Here is a 17,809-nt window from a genome sequence, read left to right on the forward strand (position 1 = left end):
TCTACTACCATTGCCTATAAAGAGATTACTACAGCCATGATTATTCATTTTTTAACCTATTCTTAGACTGCTTGAGTAAGACATTGCTCCTACAATGCACTAGATAAATAGTTTCATTAATGCAAACTGAAAAAAAGAGAAAGAAGTCTTAGGATGATAACCCTCTACCATAATGTCACAGTAATAACAATAGCGTCAAAAAATGCTCCCCATCTTGCATTGGCGCCATCATTTTGATTTCCATTGTGTTTTCCACATACAGTACAGATATTCCTGCAGTATGAACAAGTAATTGCCAAATGGATGAAGCTCCTTCTAGCTCAAAAGTCTGTGAAATCCTATCAGCAGAGATATGTTTAATTCTGACTACCAAATTCTTCTTTGAAACTGTAGGAAAATTAGCACGACACCAAGCATGTACATCTTAACGTACACTTTTTAACTTTATGTTCTCCTAATTCTCCTTCTAACACTCTCTCTGCTTGATCTCTCCACTTTGGCTAACTCCACTTCTACATATTTTCTCCAAAATGAATATCTTCTTCAGAGTTCTGTGATTTGGCCTACTGCCACAGCTCCAAATGTCATCTCTATGCAAATGCTGGTCAAATCTCTGCCTCTCTCCTCCTCTCTCTCCCTCCCTCCCTCTCTCTCTTATCTCAGTCTCCTTCCTGACTGTCTGATAGATATCTGGACTTGAAGGTCACCTCAGACTCAACATGAGCAGACTCATTATCTTCTTTCTGAGACCTTCCTTCCTCCTGGCTTCATGATGACTTATAACAGTTTCCCCCATTTCTCCTAGACAACACCTTAGTCATCTTGGATTCTTTCCTTTCTATTACCTCCTGCATCTAGTCAGTAATAAAATCTTGACGTTTCTATCTCAGTACCAAATGTCTCAACCTTTCCATTCCCATTGCCAACATCCTCATTTAAATATTTATGAACTTTTTTCTAGCTTACTCCAACAGTCTCCCAACTTGTCTTCCCGCTTCAGCTATATGGTACGATTTTATACACCACTTTTGTATTAATTATCCAAAGCAATGATTTCCAAACTATCTTTTTAGTATTACAACCTTTTATTCAAATGAAATGGAACGCAAATATATAAAATAGAGCTGCTTTCTTTGAAACAGAGATTGAGTATGGGAAATCACACCTAGTCCCATTCAGGCTTCTCTTTACCTTACCTCTCCTCTGCCTACTCATAGTGCTTCCAGAGACACCCTCATGGGAACACAGTTGAAAACCACCATTAGAATATCCTCACAAATTAATTATGACCAGATGAAAAAATTGTATTTCAAACGTGCTGTAAGGGAAGAAGCTTTTAAGAAAAGTAAATTCAAATATATCATTTTAGTAGAGACAGTTCATAGGGGGGAAAAAAAGAAGACAATTAGATAAACTTTATTAGATTGTTTAGCTATAACAGAAATTCATCAGGCTCTTAGCATGAGGATTAGTTGAAGCAAATCTAACTTCCTAGAAGAGGTTGTAATCTCATGAAAGTCTATCAGAAAATTACACTGGTTATTTTATCAGGAATGTTTATTACTTCCCAGAAAAAGTAATGAGTTATATTGTACAAGAGCTTTTGTCCCAGGTCAGGTATGCAGTGATTTTCTTTCTCACCGCTGGTCGTGTTAGAATCTTACTCAGAGTTTCCAAAGACCATTAATTATCTACCAAATTAAGAATGGATTCTTTGGCTTGAAATTTAAATCACAACCTGGTATGATCTTAAACTAACAGTTAGCTTTTTGCTATTTTACTACATTGATAGTTATTACAGTGTTAATTCTACTTTTTCTACTTTCTTCATCACAACCATAAGTTTCTGTGTAGTTTCTCATGCTCTATTGCTGGTATAATGTACTTCTCCCTCAGCTTGCTTCCTTATGTTGGTCTGTCTTTTTACATCTTAGCCATTCAACAAGACCCAATGTTTTCCATGCCACGTTTTCTATGGCAATTTTCCAAAATCTCTTTAATTGGATATCTTCTCACCATTCTTTTAATGTCTCTAGGTCTTTACATGCCTCTCTTAGGGTGGTTGCCTTTTTCTGTCTTCTTTTCTACAAGTAATGGGAAACAGGTAAACATATAACAGATGATTTATTGAGGTTGCATTACAGTACATGATAAGAACCTACATTTGTGGCCCCCATGTAGTATGCTTTGTACTTGTTGCATCTCCAGACAGATTCTTGACTTTTTAAAGGTAAGCTTAAAGTATAAAGGATAATGCTTGGTCTTTAGAATTATTTGGGAGACCGTCTTTTACTAGTTATGCAATTCTGGGCATAAGTATTCAATTTCACTGAACCTTGGTTTCATCTTCCTCAAACAGAGCTAATTAAACATATAGGCAAATAGACATCTGTTGCAATGACTTTTACCCATGGTAGAGAAAAAAGCAATGCATGGAATGACAAAGGGAGATAGCCTGAGACAGGAGAGCTTACTGAACATCTCTGGGAATCATGAGGTCAACAGGCACCGAGGCATAGTGATAAGGTCCCCTGAGAATGGAGCAGATTGGTCTAAGACTATTAAGAATGAAAACAACAAAAATGCTTATGTATACTTTCTCTCTTTATTTTTGCGGGCAGACTTCTGATGACTCCTGGAGAATTCCAGAGGCAGGAATAATAAAATCATATCTGAGAGGCTTTTCTTGCCTCAGATGAAAAGTTTTCAGAGCAGTTTTGCTGACCAATGGAATTGGTGTTAGCTTTGGGTATTTCAGGTTTTATCCTAATTAATCCTCTTAACTGCAGAGCTTTGTCCATGAGTAATACACTAAGCGCACTGTGTGCGCACTATAGAGGCAAAGCGAAGCAGTGCAGTGGCAGAACTTTAGTAAACAGAAACAGAATAGATTTGAAGAGTGAACTTTTCCATAGGGAGAGACTCAAATTAAATGCTCAGCAACTAATTCAATAATTCCTTTAACTAATGGGAAAGTTAGTAAGTGAATTATTTCAAAGCAAATTTATTATGAATTCTAGTTAAAAAATTAGGCAACTTATGAAGTACTTTCCCAGTCTAAGAATATGTAGAAGTAGGATTATTGAGTTATAAGAATTTGAGCTAGAAAAGCATATTCACTCAATGCACAATTACTAAGCAACTACAATGTGCCAGAAACATATTTGGGAGGCTAAAGCTGCAGTCCTAGTGATTGACTGAATATGGAGGGTGGAAGGTACCATGGGGAGAGGGACGAGGAAATTGGTGCGAGAAGCTGATGACACCAGACACTTAGGATACACACACACACACACACGTATATAATTTATGCACATGTATCTTCTAAATACCTTATCTTTATAGAACATAAAATAGGGTGACAAATAATAGTATATGGAACACAGAAGCAAAATACTAACTCAGTTTGAGACGTGAGTGGGAAAAAGGGGAAAGTCATAAAAGGCTCCCTAACAGGTGTTATCTGTATGGACTCTTAAACGAGAGGGGGAAATTACTGTAATGAAGAATATGAAGAAGAGCTTACCTTAGAGAGGAAACAATGAGCAAATATAGAGAGGTGTAAATAAGATGGCATGTTGGGAAAGCTATAATCTGTTTTGAATGGTTGAGCCATAAAATGACAGATGTGAAATTACTGAAGATGGAGCTGAAGGAGGAGGGTTGAGTTAAATGGAGGCAATGCATGCTATGATTAAAAGCTTGGTTTTCATCCTTTCAACAATTAAGTGTCCACCAATGGGTTTCACCAGGGAAATGGTGAGCATTGGTGATTAGAACAATTACTGTGATAGCAGTAGGATGGGTAAATTTGAGGACTATATATGGCGGCTGAGTTAAGGGGACTATCATAAGCCAACATGAGATATGGTGAGGAAGACCTGCACTAGAGCAATGGTAATAGGGTTTTAGAATGAATTCTGGTTTAAGAATTATATAGGATGGAAAAGGTAACTGCGTTCGGTGAGAGAGGGAGGATAGAGGTAGAGGAAAGGAGAAAAGAACTCCCAGCCAACTTGTTTAGGTGCTTGAGTAGATGATAATTACGTTTATTAAGATGGGAAATATAAGAATGATGGTAAATTTGGTGGAAGAAGGTGGTGACTTCATTTTTGTATATGTGGAGTTGAAAGGTGCTTATAGTTTATGCAGTTTGAGATACACTGAAGGCTGTGTGTGTGAGTCTAGGGGAAGAAATGAGAACCAAGTGTAGTAATTTGGGAGTTCTATTTGTATAGACAGTAATGGAAGGTGCAAGAAAAGATGGAAGTATCTCATCTAACTCACGTATTTCATTTTACCAATAGCATAGCTAGAAATCAGCATTTAAATTATCACAAAGAGTAATGTAATGTGGGTTAAGTATAGAAAATATATAGTTTTGTTCTTAAGCGACAGAAGATCAAGATAAAAATATTCATACAATGAGATAAATTAGGTATCCTTAGAGAACTCAATAAAGAGTTTTTAAAGAAAGTGTGTACAAGTATATATTTTTGTCGTTGAAAGGGCAAAGGCCATTTAGGATCTGGTGCTTGATCTTAATTCCAAAATCTCTGATATTTTCTGTCTTCAGCTTTAATTTTGATGTTTATTTTCTGAAGATTCTCTTAGTATTTTAAATGTAGTCAGTGTACAGGATGTCCTTGTTACTGAGTTAATATCACAAACCGTGAAAACATATTTTGAATTTAAGACACCTAAGTGAAAGAGGAGCCTTTATTTTAACGGGGACATATTTTGTGTAGCCTGTTCATTGCTAAATATAATGCCGTAACTTCCTCCCTTTTTTCCTCCTAACATTTGAATTTAAAATATTTGGAATAGAGTGATATCAAACATCTGTGTTATGATATACCTGTCCTCTGAGCAACATTTGAGTTTAGAGACAGCTTTTATTCCTGCTTGTTTAAAAAAAATCACTCAGATAGGCACAACAATTAAAATGAAAAACCCTTAAAAATACATTCTTCAGTATGAAGAGTGGTAGAAAGAACACAGGCTTTGGCGTCAGCAGAATTGTGCATAAAAATTGGCTATATTAATTATTAACCATAAATGTGAGCAGTCGTCAAAATCTCACTCTTCTCCTCTTTAAATGGACTTATTTTTAGGATTAAATTATATCATCATTTAATCAGTTAAACTTCTTTCAACTATGAGTAACAGAATGTTTTACAGGTTTAAATATCAAGAAGTCCAGAGTTGTTTAATTCAGCAGTTCATTAACACTATATATATATACTGTTTTCTCTGCCATTTTGAAGTGACAGATTTTCTCTCTGTTGCAAGATGACCACAGCAGTTCTAGGAGTCACATCCAGACAGAAAAATGTCCAGAGAAAGAAGGCGGATCATCTCTCCGGTGTTTCCCTTTGAGCAGAAAAACCTTCCAGCAGTACACTTCCCTAATTCCTGTTGGCCAGAATAGGGTGTCAGGGTCTTTTTAAACCAATCACTGACAGGAAAATGATCCGTTAATAATCACAACTTACCTCTGACCTGAGAACCATATCACCTTCCTGCTGTTTGGATACCTGAACAAATTCATGGTTCTTTTAGTAAGGATGTTGGTAAGAGTGTTGGGGAGCCAACTGATGATATCTGCTGCATGTGATTCTCCAAGTGTGACCCTGGCAGTAGCAAAATTACTGGTATTCAGTAAGTAATCAATAAGTGTTTGCCTGCTCTTATCCTAGAACAATATTATGCATCAGCTATTGTGGTGGTCACTTTCAGATAGATTATCATATTTTGGATCCTGATCTGAGGCTTCCTGGAGCAAGAATACAAGCAAGTTACTTTCATTTTCACAAGAAAATATCAATTTATCTGGTCAACACTTAGTATCTAAAACAAACGGAAGTTCTTTTGCCTGATAACCCTGAATGCTCATCCTTCAAGAACTAACTCACTGTTGACATCAATTTCAAATAATTTATGATTTACTCCTGTCAAAAGTCATGCTGAGATCATTCATTCATTTATCCATTAAATTTCTGTCTGGAATCAAAATTCTCTAAGTCCTATTTCTGTATCCTATCACATCAGAAAACCAAAAAGAAGCAAACCAAAATTCTAGTACTATAGCTTTCTGAAAAAGATGTTGATTTTCTATAAAAGAAATAGTCTTATGAAGAATGCTTTTACATCTTTTGTAACACTGTTTGTGAAGACTTTTGTTCATTATGTTATTTAATAAGGAGAAATATAAATACCTAAGTAATGCATTCATTTCTCTTAGCATACAGTGTTGAGGAGAAAAATCTTTTTAAGTCTCTCCCAATTAAAATTTCTAAGTGCTCAACTTCATTTTAGTAGATAATACAAATCATGTAACTCATTGCTTCATTTTTGCCTGGGCTGCAAGAGATCAGTTTTATACTTAATTGCTTGCTATACCTTATCTCTAGAATTTTTTGTGTAATTATGTTTCTATTCCCTAACATTCATTATTTGGCTCCTGTTATATGGGCCTTGTTTTAAAAGTTTTAAAAGCCTATTGTACCCTTGATTCTTTTTAAAGCTGACTTAAATATCTTTTTTGGAAGTAGGAGAGTTATAAAATTAAATCTCTCCTTCCAATCACATATCCTTACATCCATGCATCTATCCACCTATCTTTTCTTCCAACTATCCATATTTTCTTTTGTTTACCCATCCATCCTTCCATCCCTCCATCCATCTACCCATCCTCCCAACCATTCATTCATTTTTTTAAAATGTCTTTCTGCATGTAACTAAATATATCCAGAGAAAGTGAACACAGAGCATACAGGATTGTGCACAAACCTGTGGGTCCAGAGAGTGTCTATGTTAGAATTAGATCAATTTCTTCATTTTACAAAAGGACTTTAGCTCCATCTAAAAAAAAATTTTGGCTGACCTTTGCCAATCTTAGCTTACATTGATGCAGAGGTTTCTGGATTTCTGTAATTGTTTTAAAAAAATTAGCATGGTTATAAATTTTGATTTATTTTAGTAGACTTGCCTAAAATAGTGTATGTAAACCAATGTATGTAAATCCAGCTTTTAATAAAAAAGGAAATTAGAGGATAAATATTTATAAAAGAAGTCATTTTAGTTGCCTTAAATAGTGAGCTTCCCTACTGTATTTAAAATGAGTTTTCATTTTTTCAACAAACATTAGTAATAGAAGTAATTCAATACAATAGACTTTCTCACTCAAGAAGTTCAAAATCAATTTCTATCCAACTTTCTAGAAAAATATCTATTGCATGAATTATACATGCTAATATATATAAACTATGTGAATTTGGGCTCCCTGAAGTTTTGAAGATATTGATTGTAATAGTAGAAAGAGTCAAGATAAATGCACATGAGATACAGAAAAAACAAATTTGTTCTTTAAAAATCTTCATCTTGTACACCTGTACATAGGAAACTCTTACAAACCATGTGATATTCAGCTACTGTAGGCATAGTAAAATCAATGCTATAAATGAGATCAAGTCTATACTCTTTCACTGCAATATTATAACTCACAAAAAATAATTAAAATTCTGTTAAAGTAACAAGTTGGAACTGAAATTCTAGACATTCTTAATATATATTACAACTAGTATAATTTCAGCAGATGTGGAATCCCATAACCCTCGTGGGATTAACACAATTAATATGACAGAGACATCATCTATAATTTCTCAAAGCACAAATAAAAGGCATATTCTCCTTAGGTAGTCACTTATATTTATTCCAAGGTGGCTATATGTCGACCAACAAAGCTAAGAATGGTATCAGTAGCTAGAATCTGATATACAATTTTGCTATAGCCCAGGACATTTCTGGGTGCCAAAAGAGGGTTTTTTAAAAGGTTTATAATTCTTATCGGAAAATATACACGGAAAAATCACAGAGATAATACCCATTTCACTCTTCAAGCATCTAAACCCGTGTCCCACAGAAGGCAGGTACTCAACAAACACTTGCTTTGCAAATATTTGGAGCAGTCCTGTCCAACAGAACACTTTCAATGATGGGACTGAGCTATAACTACACTGTCCACAATGATAGCTGCATGTGGTGGGCCAGAGTGACTGACAAAGTGAAAGTTTCATTGTATTTAATTTTTATTAAGATAAAGTTAAATGGTAGCATATTTCTAGTGTCCATTGTATTGGACAGCACAGATTTAGAAAGTAGTCAAGTGTAAATTACTCAACGGTATACACCTTGAAAATTCAAAACAAATTTATTTGTTCGTTTGTTGTTAATTGCATTTGGTTTTAGGTTTCCTTCCCCGCCCATATCCTTGTTATTAATTTTACTTTTTTGAAATTATATAATCTAACTTGTTTACAAAAGTTAAAAGTATATTCTCGGAGAGGAATCTCTCTTCTCATATTCCTTTCACACGATTCTTAACATCCCTTGTAAACTATGTTTCCTTATTTCTTTCTTTATCCTTCATGTAAGTGTATTTTTTAAATATGTGTGAAAATAAGCACATTAAGATGTGCTTTCTTATTTCCCCTTCATTGTTACATGAAATGTAATATATTTCTAGAGAGGAAATCATGAGTTCATGCTGACATCTCCAATGTAATCCCATCCCATAGAGTTCTTTTTTGTTTATCCCATTCCATAGTAGTACCTCCCTTATTGCACAGTGAGAAGCTTGGCTTTCAAAAATATCTACATGTTTACTTGTTGTCTCAGTGTTACAGGACATATAAATACCCCCAGGGTATTTCTTACCCTGCTTTTCTGACTCCATTATTTCCTTAGCCTCACGTCTTGCTCTTTCAGATTCAGCTTTTAAGAGTCTATTGTGAAGTATCTTCCTGACGAAGAGTTCATGGAAGTTAAACATTCTGTATACTTGCATGTTCAAAAGAATCTTTATCTCACTGTTCACTTAATGAATTGGCTGAATATTGAATTTGAAGTTTAAAGTAATTTCTCCTTAGAATTTGAATGCATTGTTTCAGTTTTTTTCCTTCAGTATCTAGGGTTACTCATCAAAAGCATTAATACCAACCTGATTTTAATATTTTATCGATGGCCTTTTCTCTCTTGAAGATTTACTTCTTCTCTTTATCCTCAGTGTTCTGGAATGTTGGAGGGCTTGTCTGAGGATGGTTAACCTTGCATCTAAGCACTGATAGGTATATTCCCTGAAAATAGGGATATAAATTCCCTGAAAATATGTACGTATATTCCTGGTACCAAAAGACATGTACTAAGGTGTTATAACATCACCATATATCATAGTCCCAAACTGGAAATTATCCAAATGCCCATTAATCATAGAATAGATAAATAAATTGTGGTATACTTGTACAATGGAATACTATACAGTAATAAGAATGAATAATCTAAAACTACATGCAATCATGTGGGAAAATCATGTGAGTTTAATGCTGAGTGAAACTTGATACAATGTGATTCCATTGGACTGAACCAAAACAAGCAAATAATATATATTCTCTCATATATATTCTCTTAGAACTTTCCAGTCTCCTACTGTAGTAGTTATCCATTGTGAAACAAATTGCTCCAAAATTTAGCAGCTTAAAAAAGCAAACATTTATTGTCTTTCACATTTTCTGAGAGTTAGAAATCCAGGAGTGGCTTAGCTGCGCAGTTCGCCCTCAGGATCTCTCATGACATTGCAATCAAGATGTCACCTAAGGCTGCAGTTATCTGAAGACTTGAGTGAAACTAGAGGATCCATTTCTGAGTTCACTCATATGACTGTTGGCTTGAGGCCTCATATCCTTATTAGCTATTGGCTAGCAGCCTCAGTTCCTTGCCAGTGGGCCTCTCTCTAGGGCTATTCACAACCTAACAGCTAAAGATCCCAGAGCCAGCAATATGCAAGACAGAATGAGCAAGATGAAATCCTTGATGTCTTTTTTAACATAGAACATAGTCTAAGAAGTAACATGCCATCACTTTTGTTATATTCTATTGGGCACACAGGTCTGGTACAATGTGGAAAAGGGCTACACAAGGACGTGAATCCCAGGAGACTGGGACCAGTTGGAGCCATGTTGAGGGCTGGCCAGCACACCTGGTAAAAATTTAAATTGGTGGATTTTGAGAAGTTCAGTAGTGTAGGAAATTGCTTTGATAATTTAAATATTTGAGAATTCATACTGAGAAACAAAGAAAACTAACAACAAATAATTTTTTTAAAGAGGCAATTTGTTAACCTCCGTTAAAACAAAGTGCTACAGAAGTGCGCAAAGGCTTTCCTAGAACATTACTTGGCCCAAGTCCGACTTTAAATGCTTCAATAGTCATAGTCACTTAACTAAACAAATTTGAAAAGGATGTGAGGAAAAGTATAAAAGTGCTAAATCCTTATGTCAAGTAATCATTGAGTAATTTCTAAAGCATTTAAGCCAAGGAATATTGTTTATTAATATTAACATTACTTATAAACATCAGGATTTTTAAATTTAAGCTCCAGGGAAAAGAGCTAAGTCTCTAAGTCACTGGAGAGTCCCAAAGCTGGACACTCAGGCTAATTCAAGGATCCAGAGTTTCATACGTAGAAAATGATCTCTGCTAGAGGGGAAAAAAATGATCAATATCGTGAAGCCATGACAAAGTCTTTCCCGTTATTTTATTTTTTAACTTCTCCAGATATTCCAGATGTTTAAAAGGTAGGTAAAGAGCAGAATAGTGAGGTCAGAAGTCCTACTCTTGCTGACTGTGTGATGTGTCATAAAGTACTCACTCACTCTGACCCTTGATTCTCTCATTTGAAAAGCGGCAAAATTCTTACCGGTCATGGAATTTTATGACATATAATCTGTGAGGAACCAAACACATTCTTGATACATAATATTGGCTTCCAAATATTTTTAAAAATCTGAACCATGATAATCAATATTTGCTCAATAAATTAAAAAGATGAAGGGTGTGAGGCATTTACAGAAGTCACGCATATGCTTGCTTGCACTTTCCACTATTATTAATTCCTTCCTAGTTACTTAGCCTAACATAAAGAAATGATGACTTAGCTTTATGTGAACTTTCAAAGCCAAATTCCTCTACCATTTGTAATTTTCCAAGATAGTATTATAATTAGAAATATTTTAATTTGAGATTTATTAATGGTAGAAAACATAACTTGGTGACATAATTTCGGATGATTACCTGCAATGAGTCTGAATTCTTTTCTGACCTATTTAATCTAATAATTATGCACCCTTACCTACTTTCAAATGCACGGAATAAATTTGGCAAGGATTAAGAAGGGGTGAAATATTCTTGAGTTACTGCCAGAGACTCAAGGCCTAGTTGAAGTTAGCTCTGTAGGTTTGTTAACTTCATTGCCAGAAAATTAACATTAATTCTCCCAGGAGAGCTGAAATTCCAAAGCCCCAAGGATTTTACTTATCCAGAGGAGGCAGGGTGGGTTCAGAGAGCAGGCTCTGGAGTGTCCCTTACCAGCCTGCCACTTATCAGCTGTGTGACCTCAGTTTCCTCCTCAGTAAAGTCAGGATAGTAATAGCTCCTGCTTCACAGGGCTGCTGTGAGGATTAAATGAGACAATGAGTATAAAATGCTTAGCATAGTGCCAAGTCGAGTAAGCACTCAAAGAATATTAGCTATTATTCTGTATATTCCGAATAAAGTCGATAGAGAAAGTTCAGACCTCTAAAGAGAGCAGAACTGGCTTAGAATTTGGCAGTAGAAAACAGACAAGATGCTTTAAGTTTGAAGCTGACAATGTGTTGACCCAGAGGTCACTTTTGTTTAATAAATCTGTGCTCCAAAGTTCAGAACAGTTTATCCTACCTGGCATTTCAATTGATTAGATCGAATTTGTTTAAGGCATCTCCCTTTTTGATCAATAATTGTATAACATAGTGGTATATTATGTGTAAACCTTGTTTTCTTGAAACAGGTAGATTGCAGATTCAAGACAGGTTTGTCAATTTGCTATTCTTTCTTAATTACCCTTAACTGGCTACTTAATTATACTCACTTTGTAGTTTCTTGAAAGCATTAAAAAAAAAATCACTCCTAGGCTGATCCAGGCAACCACATGTCCACAGTATGAGTAAGCACACCCACAGCTGGTGTTTAAACTAATGACATGAAAAGTGCATTACATAGCAGCTTTGACTAGTTCATTTGTGTTGCCAGAGTGAAAAAGTAGTAGTTTCCATCTGTACTTCAGAAATCAAACATTTGCTTCTGAAAGATTTTATTTTAATTGGAGTTAATATTAGTTTATTAGTGAAAGGCTCCCAGAGGAGTTCAAATGAAATCATGTTGCAATAGTGAAAAGTCTATGTCGTGTTTTCCTTAAACTACCTTAAATCTTTCTCTCATTATCTCACATGGTGGCGAAAACTAGACTTTTGCACGATTTTATATTTGTTTCTTTTTGCCAGAATCTACACAGGAAGATGACGGGGGCAGTTTCACTATGGCACAGGCAGTAGTAACAGATTGAAGGTGTTGATGGAGAGAGTTAGTTATTTAGGGCACACTTTGGGAGATGAGAAAAAAATCTGTTTTCAATGAGGAAGAATGTGAATAAAGTTTTGTCAATAATAGACCAACACAGATTTTGAGACCATATCTCTTTGTATTTAGCTATGTCTTTAGAGTTAGGAGAAGATGTCAAAAAATCTAGAACCATTTTGCCTGTTCTTTGGAGTAGCACTTTTGATGGGAGAGTTTGCTGTTCACCCCTAGAACCTGAAGAAAATGTGAAATAACTGGACACATTTTCTTAAGAGCTCTCTCCTCATCATAAAAAGTAAAGATTAACTCATTCGATATGTTGAATGTTCTTATAAGTCCACTTAAACATATTTTTGGAGCTTCTTGAGTGTGAACAAAACATTGAAATGCAAGCTGAACATATTGCATTGTACCTAAATTTTTGTAAGGCTTTTATATATGCTCATTCGTTCAATTACTCAATTCATTCAATTGCTTATCTACTATGTGCCAAGCTAAGCACTTGGGATACAAACAGAAAAAAGTTTCCAGGAACCATTGAAAACTTTTAAACAGTGTAGTGACATGGATCATTCATAAAACCACTTATTGACCATCTATTTTGTAGCAGATACTGTTGTACTTAATGCTAAGAGTAGGGTTTCATCAATAAGATTGTACTTAAAATGAATCTGATGGATGAGAAGAACCTAGGCCAGAGGACCATGGTGAGCACTCAAGCAGGAGAAAATGATGGCTAGAGGCAGTACGGCTAGAATTGGCAATGGATTTAAAAGATATTCATATGGTAGAGGAGATTGCACATGGTGGACATTTGGACATAGAAGGTAAAAGAGAGCGGGAGGTCAAAGAAGACACCTGGGTTTTGTTCATGGATGGCTGGGCACCAAGATAGAAAACTGTAGAAGAAAATGAAGTTTTCCTGGAAGAAAAGAATGTCTTTAGGTGTAGATAGGACAAATATGAGGTGTTATGAAAGATTCAGATAGAATTTTGCATTGGGCAGTTGGATATATAGTCCTGGAATTTAGGGAAAAAGATCTAGATTAGAGACATACTTTGGGAGTCCCATCCATATATGTAAATGGGCCTTGTGGTTTGGGACTACTTGTCCTAGCAAAGTGGTGAGAGTTAGCTTCCTCCTTGGCTTTGTTATCCCATCCACTGAACCTGAGGCAGCGATTTGATGGAATCTCACTATAGAGCGGTAGTAGTCTTATCCAATAGAAATGTTTCATATCTCCACTCTCAAAGTAATAGTCAGTAGCCACATGTGTCTGTTGAGCACTTGAAATGTGGTAAGTGTGATTGAGGAACTGAATTTTAAATTTCATTTAATTTTAATAAATTTAATTTTTGATAGCCACCTGTGGCCACGTGCCACTTTTTATTGGACAGTATGCCTAGAGAAGGACAGAGAAGAGCACAGTGGATAATCTTGGCAGGTATCGTGGCTAAGGAGTAGGATATAGATGATACATTTTAGTAGGTGGAGGAAAGAGGGGACTAGGACGGAGGATAAAACGTGAGTGCCCGTGTATACCACCACCATTTCCCCATATCAAGAACATAGCAAGCAGAATTGCAAGAGATGGTATGTCATACATGCAGACAATGATTTGCATTAGAAAAAATCGTATTTATCAATATTTTTGTAATAGATGAAATACATCTATCTTCTAGGTTTAGATCATTACTCTAAAAATTAATCTGCTTTTATCCTTCATCTTCAAATGGGGTAGAGGCTTCTTCAATATAATATAGTACAGTTACGTGTCACTTACTAAAGGGGATACATTCTGAGAAAAGCATTGCAAGGTGATTTCATCATGGTGCAAACATCATAGAGTTCACCTAAACTGAGTACAAGAGAAAATGATGCAAACAAGAGATGCAGTAAACACAAGACGTATGAGGCTGCTGCCAGCCTAACACAGCATACTGTTTTATAGAAAATGTTTTTTATAAGTAGAAAGAGACACTCTAAAATAACATAAAAAGTATAGTATAGTAAATACACAAGCCAGTAGCAGTCATTTATTATTATTATTTATTGTCAAGTGTTATGTTCTGTACATGATTGCATGTGCTATACTTTCATACAACTGACAGCACAGTAGGTTTTTTTACACCAGCATCACCACAAACACGTGACTAATGCATTTCACTATGACCTTATGATGGCTATGAAGTCACTAGGCAATAGGAATTTTTCACCTCCATCATAATCTTACTGGACCACCTTCATGTATGTGGTCCACTGTTGGCCAAAATGTCATTATATGGTGCATAACTGTGAAGTAAAGAGTTCAAATTTCTGTTCTGCTATATAGTAGCAGAATGATCCTGGGCAAGATTCTTGATTTCTCTGTGTCTCCACTGTTCAATTAAGTATTAACACCAGATTAATACTTGTGTTGTTTTAGGATTTAAATCATAGCAGATGCTTAAAAAATGCCTTGAGTCTACTGAAGAGTTAAAGAATGTTACTATCATTAATCTTAAAAGTAAACTTGGAGAAATCTTTGTGACTGAGACTATTTTGAAATCTTAATTTAAAAAAGGAAAATCTATGGATATTAGTCCTTACTAATAGATGCATCCCTACACTCATTCAATTTTGTATTTTTTAAGAAATATTTTGCATATGAGATTGCCTATTTCTTTGCATTGATCTTTTTTTTTTTTAAGATTTTATTTTTTCCTTTTTCTCCCCAAAGCCCCCTGGCACGTAGTTGGATATTCTTCGTTGTGGGTCCTTCTAGTTGTGGCATGTGAGATGCTGCCTCAGTGTGGTTTGATGAGCAGTGCCATGTCCGCGCCCAGGATTCGAACTAACGAAACACTGGGCCGCCTGCAGCGGAGCGTGAGAACTTAACTGCTCAGCCACGGGGCCAGCCCCTGCATTGATCTTTTTGATGACAGGGAAAATATCTTACCAAAAGAAAGTTTACAGTATTTTTATTATTTCTGTGAGTTAGAATTACTGCCTTTAAATAAATTTTATTGTATTTGGAAACTCAAATGCTTTCTTTCTTTAAATATCTTTATATTCACAAGTTCAACTATTATTCACACCAATTATTTTCTGAATTTCTTGGGGTTTATATTGGATAGGATGAGAAATGATTATATGACCCCAGGCTTAGTAGAAATAAAAATGACATAAAGGAGAAAGCTAATCTCAAACATTTCTATTGTTTTGACTCCTTTTACTTTTCAGAGATCCGAAGAAATAATTAAAATTCTATTAATCAAATATTTGTTTAAAAGTATGATTCTCCATTTCCTGGAAACTCCAGAAATCTGAAAATACAAATAGGATAATCTTCTCTTTCTTATTCATTTTAACAGCGATTCCTGAGTTTGTGACGCAAGTGAGTGTCGCCTTGGAAGCCTTAAGTAAAAACTCTTTGGATGTGTTTGATGATAATCAGTTTGTGGACACCTCAAAGAAGATCTATGATACAATTCATGATATCAGATGTTCAGTCATGATGATTCGGGTAGGTTTGCTTTACCTTCCATTGAATTATTGCAACCCTCTTTACCATCTGGAATGCCTGGAATGATTGCAAGAAATGTTTTATTTCTATGCCATAATGTCAATGCTGAAATCCATTAGAACTTTGGAAATTCATATGTATCCCCAAAGTCAAATCTATTGTTACAGACAACACTTTGCCTTATGTATTTGGTTGTAGCTTATGCAAATGAGCACATTTAACTGCCATGTGTGCAGAAATGATAGAATTTGTCGTGTGCAGGATTCGTTGAGGTATCACATAGAACAATCAGGAGTGAAAAAAATACATGAACTAATTTGCTTTCTTTCCTTGAACAGAAAGGAAAGGATCGTTCTCTTCATTGTACTGAAACTGGTAGGAAAATGTGTTTAAAATGAGGTGTCTCTATAGCCACACTCTTCTCACGCTAGATCCTAGAATCACAGCATGTTCTAAAAGAAGTCTCACTTGGAGCTGCCAGGAATAACAAACACTTAAACTGCCCCAGTCTGGGAGTTGTCTGTTGAGGGGAATATATGTCATCTTCCCAAGGGTGTGAGTGAGCTGTTTGTTGTGGGCACACCCCATATACAGACCAGGATTATTTATTTTTACTCAAATGTTGATGTGGAGTATTTTTTTTAAGTTATTTAAAAAACAATGGGCGTTCTTTGGAAAATGCATATGTAAAGATATGGAGATACCTTATCTTAAGATGAGTTCACCTGGAGACAGACCCTGAGGTAAGAATTTGTGTTATTATTAGTCTAGTTAGGAGAAAGTGAGACAAAAAAATGTGAGGCAGGGAGGGGAAGGAAACCAATAAGGTGTAATTAGGCGTTGTGGCAGGCAACTGGGACTTCATCCCACTGGGGAGCACTGGGGGGGTAACTATAGAACACGCTTCAGAGTTATCTCACCTGAGGCAAACAAAATCCAATCTATCCACCCATTCATCCTTCTTAAAGGCTACCTCTCCTCAGAGGTGTTAACCAGAGCCTCCTGCCTGAGCCAATCAAGCTCTCGTGACCAAAGTGACCAAAAAAAGCATCCCTCAGGCAGAGCAGCCAGTGCGTGCAGCAGGAAGATTCAGCAGGACTAGGGAGTGAAGTTGTTAAGTAAGACTAGAGTTCAGTTTGACAGCCTCTGGATTTAGCAGTCAGTAAAACCATAAAGATGGGACTAGAAGTGCTGAAGAGATATGGGTGGAGCATCAACAGTGTCTGACAGGGACAGGCCTGATTGCCATAGTTAGGGTACACTGAGCAGTCCATAAAAGTGGAGCCATCTGGGGACCTTGTAAGGAAAAAGGCCAACAAAAGTCAAGGAGCCCGGCAGGGCAGATGAATGCCTATGGAAGAAATTGTAAGAGAAAGACTAGAGGAGTCAAGATATAGGACCTAGCACTTCAGAGCTTGGGAAAACCTGAAAGCAAGCCAGTTATACATATAAGAGAGAAACCTCAGGGTATCTACTTACAAGCGGCCTGGAAGTATTTGTTCATATGTGACTGGGAACTGTGGCACCATACCAGTACTATATCTGAACTGCAAAGTACCTTTATCAAACATTTCTTCTTCTAACAAAGGCTTTTATTTCTTACTCGTGTGGATGTGTGGACTAGCAGACTGCTAATAACCCAAAGCCGAGAGGATAGGTACAACCAGGAAAGAAACACTGAAAGTGTGAAGAAGACGCGTGAACCTCAGGAAACAGTCTTACCAGAGTGCAACCCCTGCATCCCCAGGATCCCTGCGTGGATATTTGAGAACACAAACCAGTGAGACAGCATGGGTGAACCAGGGTAGGGAGTGCATTTTTTCCTGCAAAAGCTGTCTAGGGATGAAAAA

General features: G+C 36.1%; 1 protein-coding gene across 3 annotated transcripts in view; it reads left to right on the forward strand.

Moving 5' to 3' along the window:
* Positions 1 to 17,809, forward strand: part of CTNNA3 (catenin alpha 3) — a 1,485,947-nt gene that overhangs the window by 1,166,059 nt on the left and 302,079 nt on the right. For all 3 annotated transcript variants that reach the window (XM_046655293.1, XM_046655294.1, XM_046655295.1), the window contains one exon: positions 15,808 to 15,959. In XM_046655293.1, coding sequence (XP_046511249.1) covers positions 15,808 to 15,959 — 152 coding nt within the window. The remainder of the gene's footprint in view (positions 1 to 15,807; positions 15,960 to 17,809) is intronic.

The sequence above is a fragment of the Equus quagga genome, chromosome 2 (assembly GCF_021613505.1).
Source record: "Equus quagga isolate Etosha38 chromosome 2, UCLA_HA_Equagga_1.0, whole genome shotgun sequence".
Lineage (NCBI taxonomy): Eukaryota > Metazoa > Chordata > Mammalia > Perissodactyla > Equidae > Equus > Equus quagga.